The 21,546-nt window shown below is 30.4% G+C and overlaps 1 protein-coding gene across 1 annotated transcript in view; it reads right to left on the minus strand.

The window, feature by feature from the left end:
• Positions 1–21,546, minus strand: part of LOC118187447 (uncharacterized) — a 285,905-nt gene that overhangs the window by 116,379 nt on the left and 147,980 nt on the right. The window contains exon 2 of the mRNA XM_035357671.2: positions 14,224–14,292. Coding sequence (XP_035213562.2) covers positions 14,224–14,292 — 69 coding nt within the window. The remainder of the gene's footprint in view (positions 1–14,223; positions 14,293–21,546) is intronic.

Here is a 21,546-nt window from a genome sequence, read left to right on the forward strand (position 1 = left end):
GGAAATGCACTATGAAGGTGACAATATGATTTTGCCCAACTCCGATCCAGTTTTGAAGTATGGTTTTGTTTATCATTAGGACAGTCATACGTAACTCACAAGTTGCATGTAGTTTGCAAGCTTACATATGCGGGTCGAAACGATATGTATTTAGAGAGTCCTTGAAAAAAAGATTTAGTGTGTCCCGCATTGTAGTAAAATTTTACATTTCTCAAAAACATTTTAAAATTCACTTTTTACATGTCTTATAAAGCACCAATTTTGATACGCCACTGATACAATTATTAAAATATATATCGCTGCTGAATGCACAAGTGGTGAATACACCGTACATACACTACACTGCGCAATGCTGCAGCATTAAGTGTTCTCATACATATTTTCTTTTCGGTCTTTTCTCAGTTCATTATATCAATGTTCAATTTTCTTACTCAGATGGATTTATCTTACTCAGATGGAATTTTCTTACTCAGACTCTTTTTCTGTTTTTTTTATTATTAAAGTTTTGTGTGTTTACTTTATTTATTAAATACCGCGCTCTTGGCGCCTACGCTATATAAATTTCGATTCAGTAACAAAATCACAAAATATTTAAAAACTGCATATTTTTAGAATTTTCGATAGACAGTCTCGCGCACTGGAGATAAAAATGTTTTATTCTACTGTGTTGCCACTACTTGCTTTGAAATCGTTGAGCTTTTTAATCGCAAATTCCTTAACGTTTTACAAAATGTAAAATAGAAGGGAAAAAAAAAAAAAAAAAAAAAAAAAAAAAGAAAGAGATTTCAGATTTTATATTATGCCTAAAGGGTCAATTTGTTTATTATAGATTACCAATTATAAGTTTATTACAGATTTTGTTACGTTTATTCATTAAATATCATATTCTTCGCATTTAAACCATAAAATTCAATTCAACGGCAATATCACAAAAAATTTAAAAAGAACATATCTTTAGAATTTCTGATAAACAATTTCGCGCGCTGGAGATAAAAATGTTTTTCTTTTCGTACAGTGTTGCCATTGTTCACTTTGAAATCGTTGAGTTTGTTAATCAAAAATTCGTTAAAATATGAAATAGATAATAAAACAAATTACAAATTCTAAATTTGAGCTTCCAGACACCCATATTAGAGCGGAAGACTACGTTATTTAAAATTGAATGTCTCTAGATACTATTGGTTTTTCACAATGCGAGAAGCATACATACATTCATGCAGATTCTTTGTTATTTAATTTCTTTATATATAATACAGTGCTCTAATATTTGGTAGCAACAATTTGAAAAGTGAAACGCCGTTTATGTGAACCAAGCAAAATGCAAAACGAAATTAATAGTGCTTCCGTGCTAACGCCTTTTGGGCTTAAAAAAAAAAAAAAAAAAAAAAAAAAAAGAGAGAGAGAAAGAAAGCAGTTTATAGGAAAATCTCTGAAAAATGCTTACCGCAAAAGTTTAGAGTGCCGCGTTAGTCATTATCCCAAGCAAAGGTCACTACATTTTTAAAAGACTAATTTTACTATGTACTTATTGAGCAGTAATAAAAATCTTTTCAACATTTGTTTCGTTTGTCTCTTTTGAGTTCAACAATATGGTTTTGTTTAAATTATATATGCTTTCTAAATATATCTCACACATCCAACTAGCGGCCGAGTAGTAAAGTCTTTAAACACTGGTAGTTCGGTCCGAGGTTCAAATCCCTGCGGCTGCGTGGGCGTTTCCGTGGTTTTCTCCATGCGTAACGTGTATGCGAGCCAGTTTCCATTAGAAAGTTATCTATGAAGGCATCCTTTCCCTTAGGCAGATAGCCCTCGCAGCTTTACCATAATTTAACAAACCAAAACCAAGCTATAACTAACATATTTTCCCCATAAAAAAAAGTTAACGCGATTTTCAATTACGGGCAGTGTATTAATTACGTGCAATTCCCTCTCCGTTCGGCAAGAGATTACTACATAGGAATAAACGTTTAAGATGTGCATTTCTATGGAAGATTATGTTTCGCACTATTTATTTCTGTTAATATCCGTGACAAGTTTATATATATGTATATATAACAATAAACTTTATAGATGTATATTTTCGTTATACCTTTTTTCGTTTACATATTATAATCATATCAAGTCACTCTTTTATGTCATGTTTTAAACTCTCAATTTTTAATAAACACTAGAGATTTTGTTTTTTGTTACTTTGATTCGTATAATTTTTTAAATTTCATGACGCTGTTTTCGTATCATACTTCGCGGAAAACATTATGAAATTCAAACTGCATCACCGTTTGCTTAAGCTCTCTCTCCAGTTTTTTAAAATCAAAATGACCACTTCCGTATTATCAAATACCATATTTTTAAACCTGGCGGAAAGGAATTCTATTCAAATTTTAAAGAATTTTTCCTACTCCGCAAACTGTCAGATATTAAACAAATTCGTAAGTCGAGTGGAATATTCCGCATGACGTAATTTTTGACAACTCTGAAAATGCTTGACAAAGAATTACGTCCCATTGTTGAATCACTGGCGCGGTCTTGTTTCAATAGATTTCTCAGATTCCCAGTCCAGTGATTCCGGTTTTGCCTATGGCCAATTAGCCGAGCAGTGAAAGTATGAAACATCAGAAGAAATGCTCTCCTCCTACTTCTAATCAATCATATCAAAAATGCTGTTGCATTGCTTTATTATTGTTCAGTGCAGCAGAATACAAATCGATCATTATGATCAGTTTGCTTAATAACATGAAATTTGAAATGAACATTAAGAACTCAAAACGATTGTATATATTTTGCTTTCAGACTGCTGCCAGAAAAAGTTCCAGGTAATTTACGCTACGATGTATATACAATTTATATTTATGAAATGCCTAACATCAATAACAAAAGGCATTATTTCCATGTAATCGCACAATCATCAACAGCAACAAAATAATCATATAGTATATAGACCATTGGAAAGGTGTTTTCATTAATGACTTACAAGTATTACTTATATTGTACAGCAAATTTGCCGCTCTATGAGCTACAAGATATTTAATTTATCATCTAAACGGCCTCTTAAAATTCTAGTTTACAGTAGTAGTGTCATTTGATGTGTTAAAATGTTCATTGTTTTGTATTTAAAATTATATACTGTTAAATAAAATAAGCAATTTAAGAACAGTATACATATTTCTTATTTTTTACTATAAAAGATTGTCATTTGTTTTAATCTCTCTATTTGATTTAATTCAGAGCAGATCTAGCTCATAAAGCGTATAATGTATCTAAAAAATGAATTTTACAAATATTTGCGCCTTAATTATAAATAAGATAACTCTAACGTAATATATACTCGTGGATGGATTAGCCGTTTCGCCCAGCTTAGCACAGTCTTTTAACTTTTGTGTTCTAGAAGAGACTTTCAGTCGCCAAAATCCGACAAAATTAAAAATTAATTTACAAATCTTTTTGTCGTTTTTGTCTGTAGGAGATATTTGATTAGCTCTCGCTTTCCCTGCGATCTGCTATTCAAGGACACTGTTCATCTATTTTTAGTACAAAATTAAAAATTAATTTACAAATCTTTTTGTCGTTTTTGTCTGTAGGAGATATTTGATTAGCTCTCGCTTTCCCTGCGAACTGCTGTTCAAGGACACTGTTCATCTATTTTTAGTACTTTTGAAGTGCCACTTCACTTTCTGTTGGTGTCTGTCGAAAACATCGTGGCAAATAAACATCGCCGAGAAAACAACGCAAGGAGAAAATATTGGCATACAAAACATGTGAAAGAAAAGAAAGCAAAGAAATAATATCGCACATCGTGGTATAAAACATCGTCGTAGAAAATAAATGTGTTCAAAACTTCGCAGTTTTAAATCATCGCGGTAAAAAATATCGAGATAAAAAATAAAGTACCTACAAATCGCCACATGATTATAACATCGCAGACATGTGTTTTCAGATTTTAACAATTTTCAATGCATGTTCGCAAAACGATGTGTGAGCGCAAGAAAGAATGAGGAATATTTTTCATATTTTTGAATTAACTAAAAAATATTTAACCGAGAAAGCATGAAAGAAACTTAAATATTGAAAAACTGGAAATGATTAAAAAATTAAAACCACGTTTAATAGTTAATAAAACTTTAAACTTCTGTAGTTAACCATTAAACATAATTTTTTAATCAATCGTTTTCATAAACTTGTGTTACTAGTGGTCTCTTTTATATTGTTGGATTGGAAGTGCGATCACGCTCATTGGCAGTGCGATAAAACTCTCAAATTCTGAAAATACGACTGCGATATTATCCGGCGTTGATTTTTAGATGTTTATTTTTTACAACAAGAACTTCAAAATAAAAGCGCTTTATTTTCTACGACTATGCTTTATGCCATGATGTTTTAGAATTGCAATATATTCTCCTTGCTTTCCTTTCTTTCGCGATGTTTCGAACAACGATATTTTCTTCTTGCGTTGTTTTCTCCGCGACGTTACCATCCGTGATGTTTTTATCTCAATGTTTTCGTTTGTAACTTTTTAACTGGTTACAGGCAAATTGGTGCAAATACTAGATCTCCAGGTTGGTGCAAATACCCCAAGCAAGAATGATTTGCTTTTAAACATGAACAAATATATCTAATAAATTCAAAAACATGTTACTTTCTAATTTAGTTAGCTGAAATAAACGAAAAGCACATAAACTATTTACTTAACACTAGGAAGACCAGCTTATTTTTCTAATTATAAACATATGCATACTGTAGGAGATATTTGATCGCTTTCCCTGCGATCTGCTGTTCAAGGACACTGTTCATCTATTTTTAGTACAAAATTAAAAATTAATTTACAATTAATTTCTTTTTGTCGTTTTTGTCTGTAGGAGATATAAAGAATTTTGAAATTCTTTATATTTATTCCAAATTCTTTATATTTATTTCCAAATCAAATATTATATTTGATTTGGAAATAAAGAATTTTGAGCATGTTACGCAGTATTTATCACTTTGTGACCTCAAGAAGGCACGAACTCCTTCAAACTCAAAAGAACGCTTTAGAAGGTATAGTGCGTTTAAAATATAAATTTAGTTTTAAACCAACAATTTCTTTATTCTGTCTAAGTCTTTTCTTTCATGATATAATTCTACTTTCGTATTATTTGCAGGACAGATTAGAAGGGACAGCGCCAAACTGCATTTTACTCATTCATAAAGCCTTTAATTTTCGGCCTAAATGGAAGAAAAAAAAAAAAAAAAAAAAAAAAAGAACTTTCATAAATTTAAAAGAATAAAAAAAAAAAAATCTGAAATGTTTCACATTTTAAATTATGTCCAATGGGGCGTTTTTTAAAGGTTTTGTGTGTTACCTTTATTTATTAAATATCAAATTCTTTGCACTTAAACCATAAAATTCAGTTCAATAGCAATGTCGCAGACTAATTTTAAAATGAGCCTATCTTTAGAATTTCCGATACAGTTCCACGCGCTGGAGATAAAAAGGTTTTTTCCTCCGTAGTGTGTTGCCATTGCTCGCTTTTAAATCGTTGAGTGTGTTACTCAAAAATTCGTTAAAGGTTTAAAAAATATGAAATCGATCATAAAACAAATCCCAAATTTCAAATTTGGCCTTTCAAATTCCCATATTTGCAGTAGGATTACGTCATTCAAAATTGGATGGCTCTAGATATCGTTGTTTTATCACAATACGAGAAATATACATATATTTATGCAGATTTTTCATTATTTAATTTCTTCAAATATAATGCAGGACTCTAACATTTTGAGGCAAAAGTTTGAAAAGTGAACCGATATTTATAGGAGTCCGACGCAAAATGCCAAAACGAAAGTAACAGTCCTTCGGGACTCAAATCTCTTTGGACTAAAAATAAAATTTAACTTAACAATGATAATAAATGTGAAACCGATATATGAGTAGTTCATATTTTACATAGCAAACCAAACAGAGCAGCAACTGGGCACACTCATTCTGCCATAATCTTCACGCATGCTCTTTTTTATCGTGAGTATTAGCTAAAAATTTCTTCTAGTAGTAATTTTTTAAAACGTTTAGTGACATATACAGAATATGTGGTTTTTAACGTATACTCCTTTTTTTACCATGAATATTATGAGATGAAGATTTTCCTTGTTAATAATTTCCGTAAACATCGTTTAATGACAAAATGTATAGGGAAAACAGTGTTATATATTAATGATGAATCAGGCAAACTAAATCTTACAAAAAAGCTGTAGAAAAATTTTAAAAACTACAACTAAAATTAAATTCCAAATTTAAAAATCGTATATTTTTAGAATAAAAAACCCCTGACAATGAACATTCCACATACACGCAAGTATAAATCAGAATTAATTTTCAAATCAAAGAGAAGCTAATATTTAACAATTTAAATTAAGTAATAAGTTTCTATAAACGCAAAAAAATAATATAAGTTTGTTTCCTACAACTTAAAAGTGTTCGTAAGCATTGTTTTAATGTAAAAAAATGTTCGCAATTCATAATGTGAAATATTAGCATTATAAAGAATAAAATCAATTATTTTGCTTTTAAAAGAAATTGAAACACAAAATTTAAAATTTAATTCATTTGCAAAAACCAAAAAAAAAAAAAAAAAAAAAAAAAAACGAATAACATCTTAAAATAACGAATTTAACCATATTCTTTTTAAATTTTAAACGCCAGTTAATTTTCATGTATATTTTCTAATGTAATAACTAAATATTAAATTTACGTTTAGTTTTACATATTTCTTTTTATACACAGCAGATGCCACGTAATGTGATCGCGTTTAATGTTACCATTCGGATATTATTATCTAATTGACGAAATTCTATCCGTTTGTATACGAAAACATGGAAAATATATACACAAATTTAAATAGTGTGATAAAAAATTCGATCAATATGATCAAAGTATTATAAAATGAATTTTTTAAACTGAAGCAAATTCGCCAGATAAGCTCAAAATTTATAATAAAAATTATCAAGTGACGGAGAAATGTTTCCAAGGAAGGGAATAAGTCGCCAAACAGGTTGGTTTTGATTTTAGTCGATCATTTTAAATTAGGTCAAAAAATATTTTGACGTAGATTTTCAATAACTCTATGAATTTAGAGAACGATCAGACAAAGATCCCTCTACTTCAGGAATTAAAACAAAAACCGCTGTTTTTTCCTAAAAATTCTCTGAAAACATCTACACCAAATTAAGCTTGCTTTTTGCCTAATTTTAAATTTCAATTCATATATGAACTTTTGTACTGAAGACATTATGAACAAGTTCATAAATAAATTTTAACCAATTTTCTAATTACAGTGCTGTGAAAGTACTTATTTTTATGTCTCTAGTTATATTTTTATCAAATTAATTAAATTCATTGGTGTTTTGAAGGAATTATTTTTCTTATCGTTAAATGCTATCATTTGTTTAATGTTATTGAAATAGCCGTCGACAAATGTAATCATAAAGCAGGACCTATTATAGCAATCATGCCACCAAAAACGATTAATGACTTAAAGGTTATATTTCACAAATTTCAATGGATAGATACTTGTTTTCTGGAATGAAACAGAGGTGCAAGAAAAAAATTATTTAACCATAATCAGTTGTTGAGAAAAACAGTCGGATGTGTCATCTTTAATTAAATTGGTGACAAAATTTTCATTCGAAAAAACTACTACATAATCGTGTAATCATCTAAAATTGTTCATGAAAATGTTTTTAAAGAAGGTGTCTTGACCTACAGACATAAAGCAAACCGTAGATGTAATAAAAATATCTCTATGAAACTGTGCAAAACAATTTTGACCTGGAAATGACCTTCAAGCATCAGATTCTCCGCCTGTTAGAAAAACACCGACTCGAAAAGAAGCCACCTTTGTGAGACATATTTGTCATGTGAAAAATGGAAAAATATTGTTACACTAGATGAACCATGGATTTATTCATCAAACTGTGACAGATAAAAAAGACCAAAACAAAACAAAAATTAAAAAAAAAAAAAAAAAAAAAAAAAAAAAAAAAAAAAGATTTTGTGACCACGACCAAAAATTTCCCAAGAAGGTTATCATGTTTTAAATATGAGAGGAAGTATAGAAAGGTTGAGTGCACAACAAAAATTAACTCTCTCTGTACCAGTCATGCAATGGCTTAGAAATAGCTGATATTTCTAAATTGTATGATCGATAATCAGAGTTGTGTCTGGCTTGAATATGATAAGGCCTTAAATCACAAATAGAGGTCATCGCTTCAATTTTTAGTCAACTTTACAGAAGTCAAAATAAACACTGTTTCCTTTAACCAACTCCTCGTTAAATACTACATCTCTGGATGCTTCAGAGAAGTTGATGTTTTTGGCATGTTGAAAAGAAATGTTAGAAGATATCAGCATATAACTATTAGGGGGTTTGGGGACAACAGCTTCTTTGAAATAGTCTAAACTAGATATTAATATTTTAAGAAAACGCCTTTTATCTCATGATGACGAAATGTAGTTAAGAATTCATACTCATTCTACAGAAATATTCTTGGAATTACACACTCATAGATGTGTGCAATATGTTTTTCCACCTCGACAAAATCTCCTTTATCTCCTTTTTTTACTTAGTCGGCATGGACCTGCTTCAATCGAATTGCACAAAATGTTTTCTCCACAGAATGTTGCCTATAACAGATCCAGTTTCAGGATCCTAATTCCAACTATTAAATCCTTATAAGAACAAAATATGGAATCTGTCAATGCAATAAATTATATTGCTAAACTAAGGGACGTTTTAAGAAAGGCCAAAGGCAATGTTTCAAGTACTGCATTCGCTAAATTCAGCACTTTTTAAATTAAAAACTGTAGTTTCCGAACTATACGTAAAATATCCCTGATCTTAACAGGAGAAGAATATTCTTTTAAAACTGAAGAAGAGTCAACAATAAGGTACCCAGTGTTTTTTAAGTATGCTCCAATAACTGCGATATCGATAAAAGCTTCTCACGATATAAAAACTTATAGACTGACAACAGAAGATCTTTCACGTTCGAAAACACCAAGAAGCACTTAATAATTCAGTGCGATTATAATGCATATGTGTAAAGTTGAAAATTTGGAAGAAAAAATAAAATTAAGTGACACGCAGGTATAATTATTTGGATTTGAATCCATCTGCCTTTGTTTTTTAATTGTATATTTTTTTCATATTATTCTAATATTTTTTTTTTTATTTTGGGGGCACATTATATTATTTTTCAAGTTCTGAGAACTCCTTCATGATTATACCATGCACGGAGAAACTAGGAAAATTTTCACACATACAGACACCATAAAAAAAACTCTACCTTTTACTGGAAATCATATACAGAACAAAGGTAAGAATAGTTAATGTTTTCACTTTTTTTTTAAGTGCTTTTTCAATGGTTCAGAAACACCTAGTTACCACGCTTCCAAATAAAGAAGTATTTCACAAGACGGGGAAAATGTTATTTTTTCATTTAATCAATTACAGTAGTTCCAAGTGTAATTTTCACATTAACCTTTTAGCGACAGGTTCTGAAAATTTAAAAAAGTTTCGCCAAATTCTCTTTTTCCTCAGAACGTTCAGAGAAAGAGATCCCCTAAATTTGAAAATGAATTCGTCCCCGTTGTGATTGTTATCGTCTTGCTAACAAAGATAAACCTTTGCAAACTACCTGCGAAAATCATGTAGAACCTTTACCTTCTAATTGTTAAGCTTTGTGCCAACCTAATACAAGAATCAATCTATAACAGTGAAGGAAACTCGAACTGACATTCAGTGTACAATTTCTCCGAGTCGGCTGCACATTCACCTTCTCTAATTATCTATAGATGATTTGAGGCCCAAGTAGTAGCAGAAACAGCAATGAGAATGAGTGGGATTTAAATTATAGGGAAGTAGAAATGAAGATATATTATTAGATAATGCAGTGTAATTTAAAAGGAATGTAGGTTTCATTTAAAGAAATAATATTAGAATAGTTATTTGCAATTTATCCATGAGTATTTTCATTTTTCATGTTCTTATTGTAAATTCTTCATTCGGAAATAAAATTAATAGCATAATTTTCTCCTCTCGATTTTTGGAAGATAATGTTAATAAATAAAAGGGAAAAATAAGCGAGCGAATAAGTTAATTGTGAAAAATGCATAAAACTATGACAACAAATACTATTAATATTGTTATAATTTTTATATTATTTAGTTATTAGAACTTTAATTTTTAGTAAACCTATGTCGCCAAAAAAGTTCCAATATATATATTTCTCATATGCATTCAAAACTCATGTGTCAGCAAGGTGCAAGTAGACATTTGGCAACAAGGCAGAACATCATTGAGGTAAATATACAAAACGAAGTATTCTGTGATAGATGGTTGGGTGGTCAAATCAACTGCATCTCGTTTTTCAAATACTGCAACTCTTGATTTTTAACCAAGTGCGTGTACAGGTAACATGTACCCCCAGTTTTGAAGCTTAGCTAAACTTGCAAAGACATTAGATATTTTGGAAGCAGAAAGATGAAAAATATGCAACGCCTTCGCCGGGAATCGAACCGCGGACCTCTCAATTACGCGCTGAGCGTGCAGACCACTACACCACGAAGGCTCGCTAAGAAAGCGGGAGAAATACCTTATTAATAAGATAAAGTTTTTGACAAAAAGATTGTCCATACTTATATCAACAAGTGGCTTTCCGTTGGGGCTTTAAGCTGAGGCTAAATTATGTTGATTATTATTGTAAAGGTACAAGGTACTAAATTTTCTTGGGTAATACATGTAGAAGTTCGCAGTAGAAGATGTAAAGGTGAAGAATTAAATTAATGTCATATTTTTACTAAGATGCTGAAACTCATAAATATGAATTAATTCATATTTATGCTACACGTGAAAAAATAACACAGCTCCACGTATCCAGCCAATTAAGAACTGCGGGATAAAAAATTTATTAACAATGCTCACTGGTCTTAATCACTTGGTCATCGCTAGCTTTTGTTCTGAAAACGTATGCATTTACTTAAATTAAATAAGTATTACAGTTGCTTAAATTAAATAAGTATTACAGTTGCTTAAATTAAATAAGTATTACAGTTGCTTAAATTAAATAAGTATTTTCTATATTAAATTTCATGCCTGTTTAGTTGTTTTTAATTATCAGCTGTTAGCAAAGTCATAATACAGCGGAATGTTTTATAACACTTTTCAGCATTTTTAATATTAATGGTGTCCATTTCTCCATTATAGTTTCAATAATTACCACACGCAACAACCCATAAATTTTTATCCATCATTTCCACTACCATCAATCCGTTGACGGCAGACCATTGATCTTAATGTTGATCCTAATTAACACTATGGACTCAATCCCTAATTGTTTATGACAGTGATATGCTTACTCAATTAATTTCAATAATGATTTGACATTTCAGTAAACCGCTTATTCAGTAATTCTCGGTACGCAAGTTAAAGATAAATTTTATTTACCAAAATATTAGTCCCTCCAACCGAAGATTTTCTTCAATCACATCTAATGCATAAAGATTAAATTGCTATATAAATATTACCAAATCCCGAGTACATATAATGTTTACATAAATGAGGCTACATACAAAATATTCTTTACAAAACAAGTTTTTTATTAAATTATAATAGCATTATGGTTTCAAATTTTAAGAAACATGTAAATCAGTTATTGGTAAAATAGCTGAGTAGCTCAGCGCTAATGGCCAAACAAGTCATGGTGATTAAAATTCACTGCCGAACAGAATTGAGGCCGCAGATTGTCGGCCTGACCTGTTGTTGAAACTTACGACAATGTGCGAACCGGTCATTAAAAAAAGCTACATGCATTACAAAGAAATAAAAGTAATAGATGATTAAACAACTAAAATGAAGGCTATAAAAGAAACAAAAGAACAGACCGGGAAATTTGGTGCTATTTGAAACTATATGCTAATGATTAGATTTAAGTCAGTACACGATATCGTAAATATTCGGTTGATTTATGTTTCTTTCAACACCTATCTGTCAACTACTTTGAATCGGAATACTTAATAGTATGTCGGGTAAATTGTGCTAGTAAGTTGGTATAATTGTACGAAATTAGCAGTAATTTAAACCAGTGTATGCATTTTTCTTCTATGTCTTGTACTGCTTTCTCTTTATGGATAAAAGGTAATGCAAGGAAATAATTATACTTTTACAAGTTCCGCATTTATCCAAATCTAATTATATTATAACCAGTATAATATTAAGCACAAAACATGAGAGACATAAAATATTTGAAATAAAAATAAAGTTATTTACTGTAAGTAATTAATTAAAAATTAATATACGGAATTTAAACTATAACAGACTTCTAAGTTTTGCATTGTGCTGTTACTTGGAAAACATTTTCGATCGCGTACAATTCATATTTGTGATGCTCATCTTCAGAGTTGCAATCAATTATTCAAGAGACTTTCCCCACGATTTTCAGAAGGCATAAAGGGTAAGGAAAAAAAGAGTCCTGCCTTTTTTTTTTTTTTTTTTTTTTTTTTTTTTGATGGAAGCTTCGTAACTGAGAGCTGTGAAACAGAAACAAATGATAATTTCAAAATAGCGATTTCAGTATGAAACCAAAAATAGAGAACATAATATTTCAAGATTCCAGCTCAAATTTAACGTACGTTCTGTCATACATTTTATATATTTTTCTTCTATTAAAAGTTTTTAAGTTCTGTTTGGTACATCTTACCTACTATTACTAGCTTATATAAAGATTTTACAACAAAGCCTTATAACCGAATCGATTAACTTGCGGATTTCATTAAAAATTTATATATATATATATATTTCCAGTACAAAACATTTTAGTCAGTTTAATTTGCAAACGCTATGTTGAGATTCTCAAAAACTTTACTTTTGTGTAATTTCAAAAGAAACTAAAAATCTATGGCCTTAATGTGCATTTTTCGGTTTTAGTTTCTATTGCGTAAATTTTCAAGACTCTTATCTAGTTTTATTTTGGTAATTTCATTAAATTGTTTAAATACATAAGATGCTGCGTGAATTATATTCGTTTCGTACCGAGTAAGCAGTTTATAAGACAGACTTATTTCACATGCAGTTTCAAATTGTGCAAGCAGCATATATATGAATGTGGTGTGCAAAATAGAAAATAAGAAAATAAATCACTAATAAACTAATAACTTAATTAGCAATAAAATTCCTTTCTTGGATTTTTATATGAATCCTCCTAGCATCTGCAATGCATCAAAGTTTCTCTCGACTGCGCCATTTTTAGATCATTCCATACATATGACTTAATAACGAAACTAATTCAAAACTTAAATCGAAACTTTGACGTAACTAATTGGGAGCTTAAACCGAAACTTTCTCTGGATGAGCTTCCAAACAGGATAACTGCGCACATTTTGCTTCTACCTGTGTTCTTGCTAAGACACTGTCTCACTGCTTTCTTCCTATCGCAACAGTATCAAAACTGTAAATGTTCTTGAATAGCCACGATTGAAGTGATTGAAGATGAATATTTAATATGCCTCGATTGCCAAGTTTGACTTTCTACGTCATCAATATTGCTAAGTCTTTTTCATTACATATATGTATATAGGTAGATAGGTGTAGATATACATATAGTATATAAACTGTATCAGAAGCATGAGATGTTTAACTATACACTGCATGAGGTACTTTTCTACGAAGTCTTCACTGAGTGCTAATAATCATGCTTTCTTCCCGTTATTTTAAAAGTAAGTATACAGGCTAATCACTTTTTATTTAAAATCCTTTATATTTTTTAGCCTCAGTTTTGTCATTATTAAGCTTTTATTAAAAATAAGTGCATGTCTATGAAAAATTATTTAATTTTATTTACTTACTGCTTCCTAAAAGTATTTCTTGGGTATTTTGTATGCTAATATGCAACTTTAAATTTTTCTCTAATACTTATTTAAATTTACATGGCCTGTGATTATGTATTATAGGAGTATTTAGTTAAATATCTATTGTACACTGATCGCAGACCGTGGTCCCATCTTAAAAAATGAATCTAACTACACAGGTTTTTCAGATGACTATATCCCCTGATACGTTTTAATCAGAAGTATCGACATTTGACTAACCATTCGAGATAAATTTATTTATGTATCCTTTTTCGAGGCATTTTTTCATATGCAGTAGTTAAGTTTCGGTATATCAATAAGCTACAACTGAAAGACATAAAAAAAATACTTACATGACTGAGCATTTGGTACTAGAATACAAGAAACCAGACTAAGCAACAGAATCCTCATTCGAAAGGAAACTGAAAAATAAAAATCAGATTTTAGATAACTTTATTCAAATACACATTATTTATACAACTTATTATAAAATTACAAGATTTATGATTCATTACTTCTCCAAAGACAAATTTGCTATTGCTTATGAAGTGCAATACATGTAAAATTGTCACTTTATTTTTCAGTTTTAGTTTCGTAAGATGTATCTAAATTTTATCAACATCAGATATATAAATAACAAAACCTAATTATATATACATTATATACTAATATTATGTGTATTATAAATTATGTGTATTAAAAGTTTCTATTTATTACCACCAGGTTATTTCAAGCGCTCGGTTGTTATTTACTTGTGACCTGTATACCTTTGTTTCTGCAAATGCCAGTGAAATGAAATGAATAGAACTGCGCGTGCTTCAGAATATTTTTTCGATTTATAAAGATAGTTCGAAAAATAGTACGTGGACGGTTTATTCGATGTAAAGCAAGGAAGTGTACACAGTTTGTACTTCTACAGAAGGTAACGGAACGTAACTGCCAATTCCGAGCGCAGGTTATATCTATAACTACATTAGAAAGTCTCACAAAGCAATTTCCCAGAAGAAAATGATTCTGGTGCTATGTAAACCAAATCTAACAATAACGAAATCACTCAAGCACACTGACGATTTCCAGTTACACTCAAGGTCAAGGAAAGGTTTTTAATCTCAAAGTGGCATCAATTTGTTCGGCTGGATTAAAAAGGGGGGCTGGAGAACTTGGAACCCAAAGTGAACAATGGGACATTTTTTTGCTCTCGGCTACAGTCATGTTTCGAAACCTTACTAGGGTGTCACTGCATTGTTAGCAACAGAAAAATCAAATGCTGGGGGAAAAAATTATAACAGAAAACAAATTTCGTAGAAGCTTACAAGTGGATCATGCGATTTTCTCATTGCATGACTTTTGCTTTGTAGAAACCATGTTTGGTATGGTTTTACTGTTCATTTAAAGGAACTTGTGATATAGACATTTGGATAGTCACCTTTTCTAAATGTATTCCATCTTTTATATATATTGGTCGTCATTTATATCTATCATTTTCCACCTTTCCAGAACAACCTCTCAGTGCATCAGTTTTACTTTTTCTCAAATCTATATTTTAAGAATCGTAATTTTATTTAATATTTTTTTTTATTTCTTAAAAAAGAAGGAGTTTTCGTTTTGAAGTTCCTGTTTGGATCCCGTGAAAATTTTAAAGGCTTGTTGAAATTTTCTACCAATAGTACTATTTAGTTAATGTGCGTTTAACTGCAGTGATAGGAGGTAGTTTCTAAAATTATATGGTTCTTGAACTGTGGTCATAAAAAATTTCTTTGCTGCTGTCTTTAGTAATAAACTTTTCACTTTCTCATCCTTGAAAAGAGAAATAATAAGTATCCATCCTTGAAAAGAGAAATAATAAGTATCATGTTTGCTGTTAGAAACAAAAGAAATTTGTATCAAATCTACAGCTTTTGTATGAAGAAGGTTTCAGAAACTTAAACTACAACTTGAAATTACAAGCACTTCAAAAGTATTTTCCTCAGTCAGTGTTCTAAACGCAAAACGCGAGCGCAGTAGATGAAATAGAATAACACCAGTTAGTATAAAAACCTCAAAAGAGAAGGTAAAATCTCTTTTCCTCAAGTTAAACATTAATTTGTGATATGTTACTAGTCGTTTGAATAGAAAGTGAAAACGTAAGTATAAACATTTAAGAATGTAATGAACGATTTATAGCATGCCTATAACGTTAAATCGAGCTTGATCGAGAGATTAATTACAGCACATTTAGAATGGAAAATATAACAATTCAAAAATGATTAAGCTCTATTTTCTATAAAAAAATCATTCTTGTTCAAACATGCCATTGTGAAAATTAAAATTAGGCAAAAAAGCAAACTTAATTCGGCGTATATTTTGAATAAAATTCTTTCGATTTCGAAAATGATCAAACACAGGTCGCTTTTCAGAAGAAGAGGGAAATAGTTTTTCTTTCTGGAGAAGAAGAGGGACCTGGATCTGATTGCCATCGAAGTCTAGAGAATTTTTGTTCCACATCTGTGTCAAACTAACGGTTCTTTTCTGGATAAAGTCTTTCTTGTTTTACAAAAAGTTATGGAAATTACTTAAAGGTATCTGATATAGAAATAAGACAGTTTTTGTAACTGTAGTCTTAAAACACATTTGATGATCTTAATTGAGTTAGGGAGTGTTTAATTAGATTACTTAAATAAGGCAAAGCTCACAAGGGCTCTCTCTCGAAGGGATGTCTTCGTAAAGAAGATGAAGCATGGTTTCACCTAAATGACTACAACAAAAAATAGACTACTTTTATTATCGAAAACAATGTACTAAAAACCCGGTCCCGTCAATGCAAAGAAAGTTCCGTCAATACTTCCTTCTTTGCTTTTTTCATGATCATGGTAGGATTCTCTTACAGTGGGAAATTAAAAAGTGGGGGGAAAAAACGCTAAAATTAACGTACTATGAAAAGAAATTTTTTGACCGATATTTACAGAAGAAGTTCCATTCTTTTACCCCAATGACTCTTGAAGAGTGAAATTTCATAAAAGACAAAGCAACAAGTCATGCTTCGAGAAGAACCACTGCATTCCTTGAAAAATGAAGACTGATATAGACATTGAATATATAGCCTTTAAACCTATTTCTGAAAAATCCCCTGATGTTTCAGCTATAGACTTAGGTCTCGTGAAAAAAATCTCTTTCTAAAAGCAAACCTATCACGACTGATGGACTTTGAAAAGTTATAAAAGAGGAATAAAAATCAATACCCTTGGAAATTTTATGAAAAGTCCCTCTATCAGGGAAGTCACAGTACAGATTTAGAGCCCAGATAAAATGTTATAAGATCGAACATTTAAAAATATTATTTACATTTTAAGCATTAATTAAACGGTCTTGAAATTGTTTTTTAAAAATGCGTAAACACCCTCTGTATTTTATATATAATTTTATGAGGCTTTGTTTAAAAGCTTCTAGTTCTGAGATGATAGCGTTAACCTTCTGATTATTTAATTATTTTGGTTTCTTATGTTTGAGATTTACCTGAATAATTCGAATGGGTATTAAAGATAAAAAAAATACTTATTTCAATTAAAAAAACTGATCAATTTATATAAAATAGATCATTGTCGAAATTTGTTTCAAACAATTCTTAACGAGTAAATTTAACTCAGGTATTCAATCGGCTTTCTTTCACAGTGCATTTGAAACAATGGGATATTACCTCAAAGTGGGGAAAAAGTATCCACTTGCAGGAAATTATTTTTGAATTAATAATCAACTAAATTTTTAAAATAGAAAAAAAAAAAACTTAGGTTAATAAAACTGTATGGATTTCGATTGCGGTCAGACAGGAATTTCTCACTTTCAAGAAAAAAAAGGATAGTTCGAATAGGAAATCGATAAGATTTTATTCAAAATCTATGTCGAACAAAGTTTACCTTTGCCTAATTTTAATGTTTACATTGGTGGTTTTTTTTTACAATTTAAATTAAATTGTTTAAAAAACTTGAAGTTAAATTTCTATTCTCATTCTTTTGTAATTTTTCCTTCATATTTTACTTTACCCAACTAGCAATTTTTTTCCCTTCCGAAAATGAACTTTGAGGTAAGCATTTCATCTATTTCTTTATATCAATACGTTATTTTTACTTTTCTTAGGATCTGATTTTATAATTCAATGACAGCGACTGAAAATATAATGAGAAATTGACTATCAACTTCCTTGAAAATGACTCCTTTTGAAAAAGTTAAAAAAAAAAAATCAGTGACTGATTTTACTATTTTTTAGAAGGTAATTAATTTATCGAGATTTTATAAAAGTAATAAATAAATAAATATTTCTAGCGTTCTTCATTGACGTATGGCTATATGTAATTAGCATCATAAATAAAAGAAATAACTGCATATATTGAATAGCTAAAATATCTATATATAAATAAAAGAAAAAACATAACTAAATTTGTAAGCTTGATAATTAAATATAGTGAAGCGGCCCTTGAATTTTTTTTCTTCCCATGTTTTCGTTCCTTTATAATAAAATGATAATAATATGCTAAAATGTCCTAAAGAGAAGGAAACGAAGGCAAATATGTTTTGAATCTTTCCTTGGTCTAGCAGTTTCTTTTACTTAAGTTAGTTGGAAGTTTGTTTTTCTTTTTTTTTTTAAGTAGTTGGTTGCTGAATCTTAGAAAAAACGCCACTAACTAATGGTAAAAAAACGGAACTAGAAATCAGTGCCACTGGAAATTTTATGAAAGGTCCTTCTTTCACGGAAATCACGAGACCTTTAGCCCAGAGAAGAAGCTATCAGATCGAAGATTTAAAAAGTACTTTTTACATTTTAAACACTGATGAAACGGTCTCGAAATCGTTCTAAAAAAACACCCTCTGTAATTACCTAAATGATATTTGTGTTTTAATAACTACTTGTACGGATCTTTAGATTTTAATCTCTGATTTCCTGAAAATGATCAGGTAACTTACCGCTCATCTTAATTACTCAGTAAAACGATTCCAAAGCAGGAAATAGTTTAATATAAACACTTTCATTAGTCATCAGCCTTGCGATTACACAACCTGTGTAATTCTAGAAATAAAACTCTCGCTTTTCGGGAATAACAGAAAAAAATTTAAAGTCAAATTAAAACGTTAAAATATGATATTTATATGACAAAATGGCCAAAATGGCAAATAAGCTTTGCCTTAGGCGTTTAAATAATATAAACGATTACAGCAAGTAAGGCTACAGCCTATTCAGGAAATTCATGCATTGGGAAGAGATAGCAGCTGGTCGGTCAGCAATAGCTGACACAAGTTCTTTCTTGAACTCAAAGAAACTGTGCTTAAATATATTAACTAATTGGCATTCTGCTAGAAGTCAACGAAAGTAGAAGTGAAAGTAAAAGGAAAATGACTGGGCAATAAATATAAAATCTAACACTGATGATTTTCAGAAGAGGTCACTTACGTGAGATGATCACCAATCGAAAGTCACTATACAATCTTATGTTTTATGTTTACACCAAAAAAGCAGTTTTTAATAGTTATAAAAAAGAAAAAAAAATGTTTACTGATGAAAAGGAAAAAAATTCTACAAAAACCGGCTATTGAACTGATCACTAGAAATTTTGCATAATGAAAGTTAATGGCACTGGAATTTATGGCTAAGGGACAGGAATGTTTAAGCTGGAATGTTTATCGTTCAGGTGAATTGATGATCTTTCAGACTCTAAACATGATACTGAAGACGGAATATTTATTATTTCTTAAAATCATGATCAGACAGCAAAGGGAACACAGTGTTTAGTGTTAAATCCCTGCTGAGCGCACGTGTTTCGTCCATAAACTTTATGAAAAACGTTTTGCTGGAAATCTAAAGAAAGCAAATATGAGCAAAAAATAATTGACTTATGTTATAAGTGATAAGCAAGATTTATTCTTCTCGCATTAGAAGATTAAAAGAAAATTTGAAAGTAACCAAATAAAGAAAAGTATTCTTTTTAACTTTACTTCTTTTGTTTTCCATTTGTCACTACAGGTGGTAATGCAACATATTTCATCACTCTTTTTTTTCCTGCACAAACGTTAAAGATGTTTTTAATTTAGGTTAGTGTAATGATGTTATGCATGAGAAACTACAAATAGAAATCGAAGAGTAATGTACTAACGAGTATTCGATGTTATTTTCCGAGAACGAATTCATTTTGAAATTCGTGGTAATTCTAACTTCACTTTGAAGATTATTTACATATTTTGAAGTGAGAGTTTTTTTTAAGAGTATTTTAGGGACGATAAATTGTCTTTAATAAAAATATAGTCACTCTTCCAACATATTTTCCACAATAAATTAATCAAGTACTTTTAGCATCACAATTCTATATAAATACACGATTAAGATGCGAATAGCTATTGAATGATGTTAGATAATTAGAACTAAAAAAACCCGTATTTTAATCTGTTCTTTAATTTTGTTGAGATTTTAGTTGAGCAGTTCAAAACTGACATAAACCTGTATCTTTGCAATGAGAAATGTGCATCAAAATTACTTATTTATTTGGTTTTTAAGTAATGAGATATATTTAATCGTATACATTTGATGTTTAACTTATAAACTAGAATAAGAGTAGAAAGCCAAGATTATGAGGATTGGGTTAGTGACTATTATTATAATCTCACTGAACATATTAATGAAACATAGAATTGTTACACAAAAACATTTTAATAATACTTCAGAAATTTGCTGAGTTGAATTGATTATCAAGATTAATTGATTATGAATTCAAAACTTCGTCACTGGCTTGTATTTTTTTGCAAATAGAAGCTATCTCTGCCGTTTAGTCTGGTTGACTTTCTTAACATTAACATAGATTGTCTCCAATCAATCTGGTGGCCCGCTGTAGTCTGTTGTTTAAAATAGGTACTTCAAGGATTTTGCCAATCCCCTCCCGTTTGCGATCGCAACTTGTGTCGTCAATACTGCACGGCATTTATTTTCTCCATCACATTTGACAGTGCAATTCAAGTGAGCCTTTATTCTCTCGCTTTTTATGAAACAAAACACGTTAAACGGAAATGAAGTAAAGGGGGGGGATAAGCTACTCGACTGTTGTTCCTCAGCTGTTGTTTCTATGGTTAGAAGTTAAATCGCGTGGATGAAAGCAACATTGAAGTTCCTGTTTTAAAGTAATTCGCTATAGTAGAAAATGGTTAAAATTGATGATCGCTAAAAATTCAGCAATTCAGATACCCCCGAATGGGCTGACTGCATGCGTATTTTCATACTTTTGCTTAGATGCAAAGGGAATGTGAGCCAGTTTCTCTCAGAAAATCTTTCATGAAGTCTGTCCTTTTAAGCAGGTAATTTTAAGAGTTCTTTTGTTACAAAATAGTCGATCAAACCAAGCAGACTCGCTCAAGTGTTCTTACTTGAGATCTTAATTTATCGAAATTCAAGCTAAATTAACGTCAGAACTAAAGAAACCTAATTTTTTAGAAAATTGCGTAAAAACAAAGTTCCTCAAACTTAGCGAACGTAAAAAGAATGCAAGCTTTTTTAATTGTTCTTCAGTGAAGGTGCATTAAATGAATATCAATCTGATACATGGAAGACCTTTAAAATCATTATGAGGAACTGAATCAAAAAGCAGAAGATCGCAGAGAATTAATAAGTACATTTTGTTTAATCATGTGAAATACTAGGGCACAGTATATCACTTATGGCCGCC

The sequence above is a fragment of the Stegodyphus dumicola genome, chromosome 10 (genome assembly GCF_044657685.1).
Source record: "Stegodyphus dumicola isolate Sdum_Otavi_A_Nest chromosome 10, ASM4465768v1".
Classification (NCBI taxonomy): Eukaryota; Metazoa; Arthropoda; class Arachnida; order Araneae; family Eresidae; genus Stegodyphus; species Stegodyphus dumicola.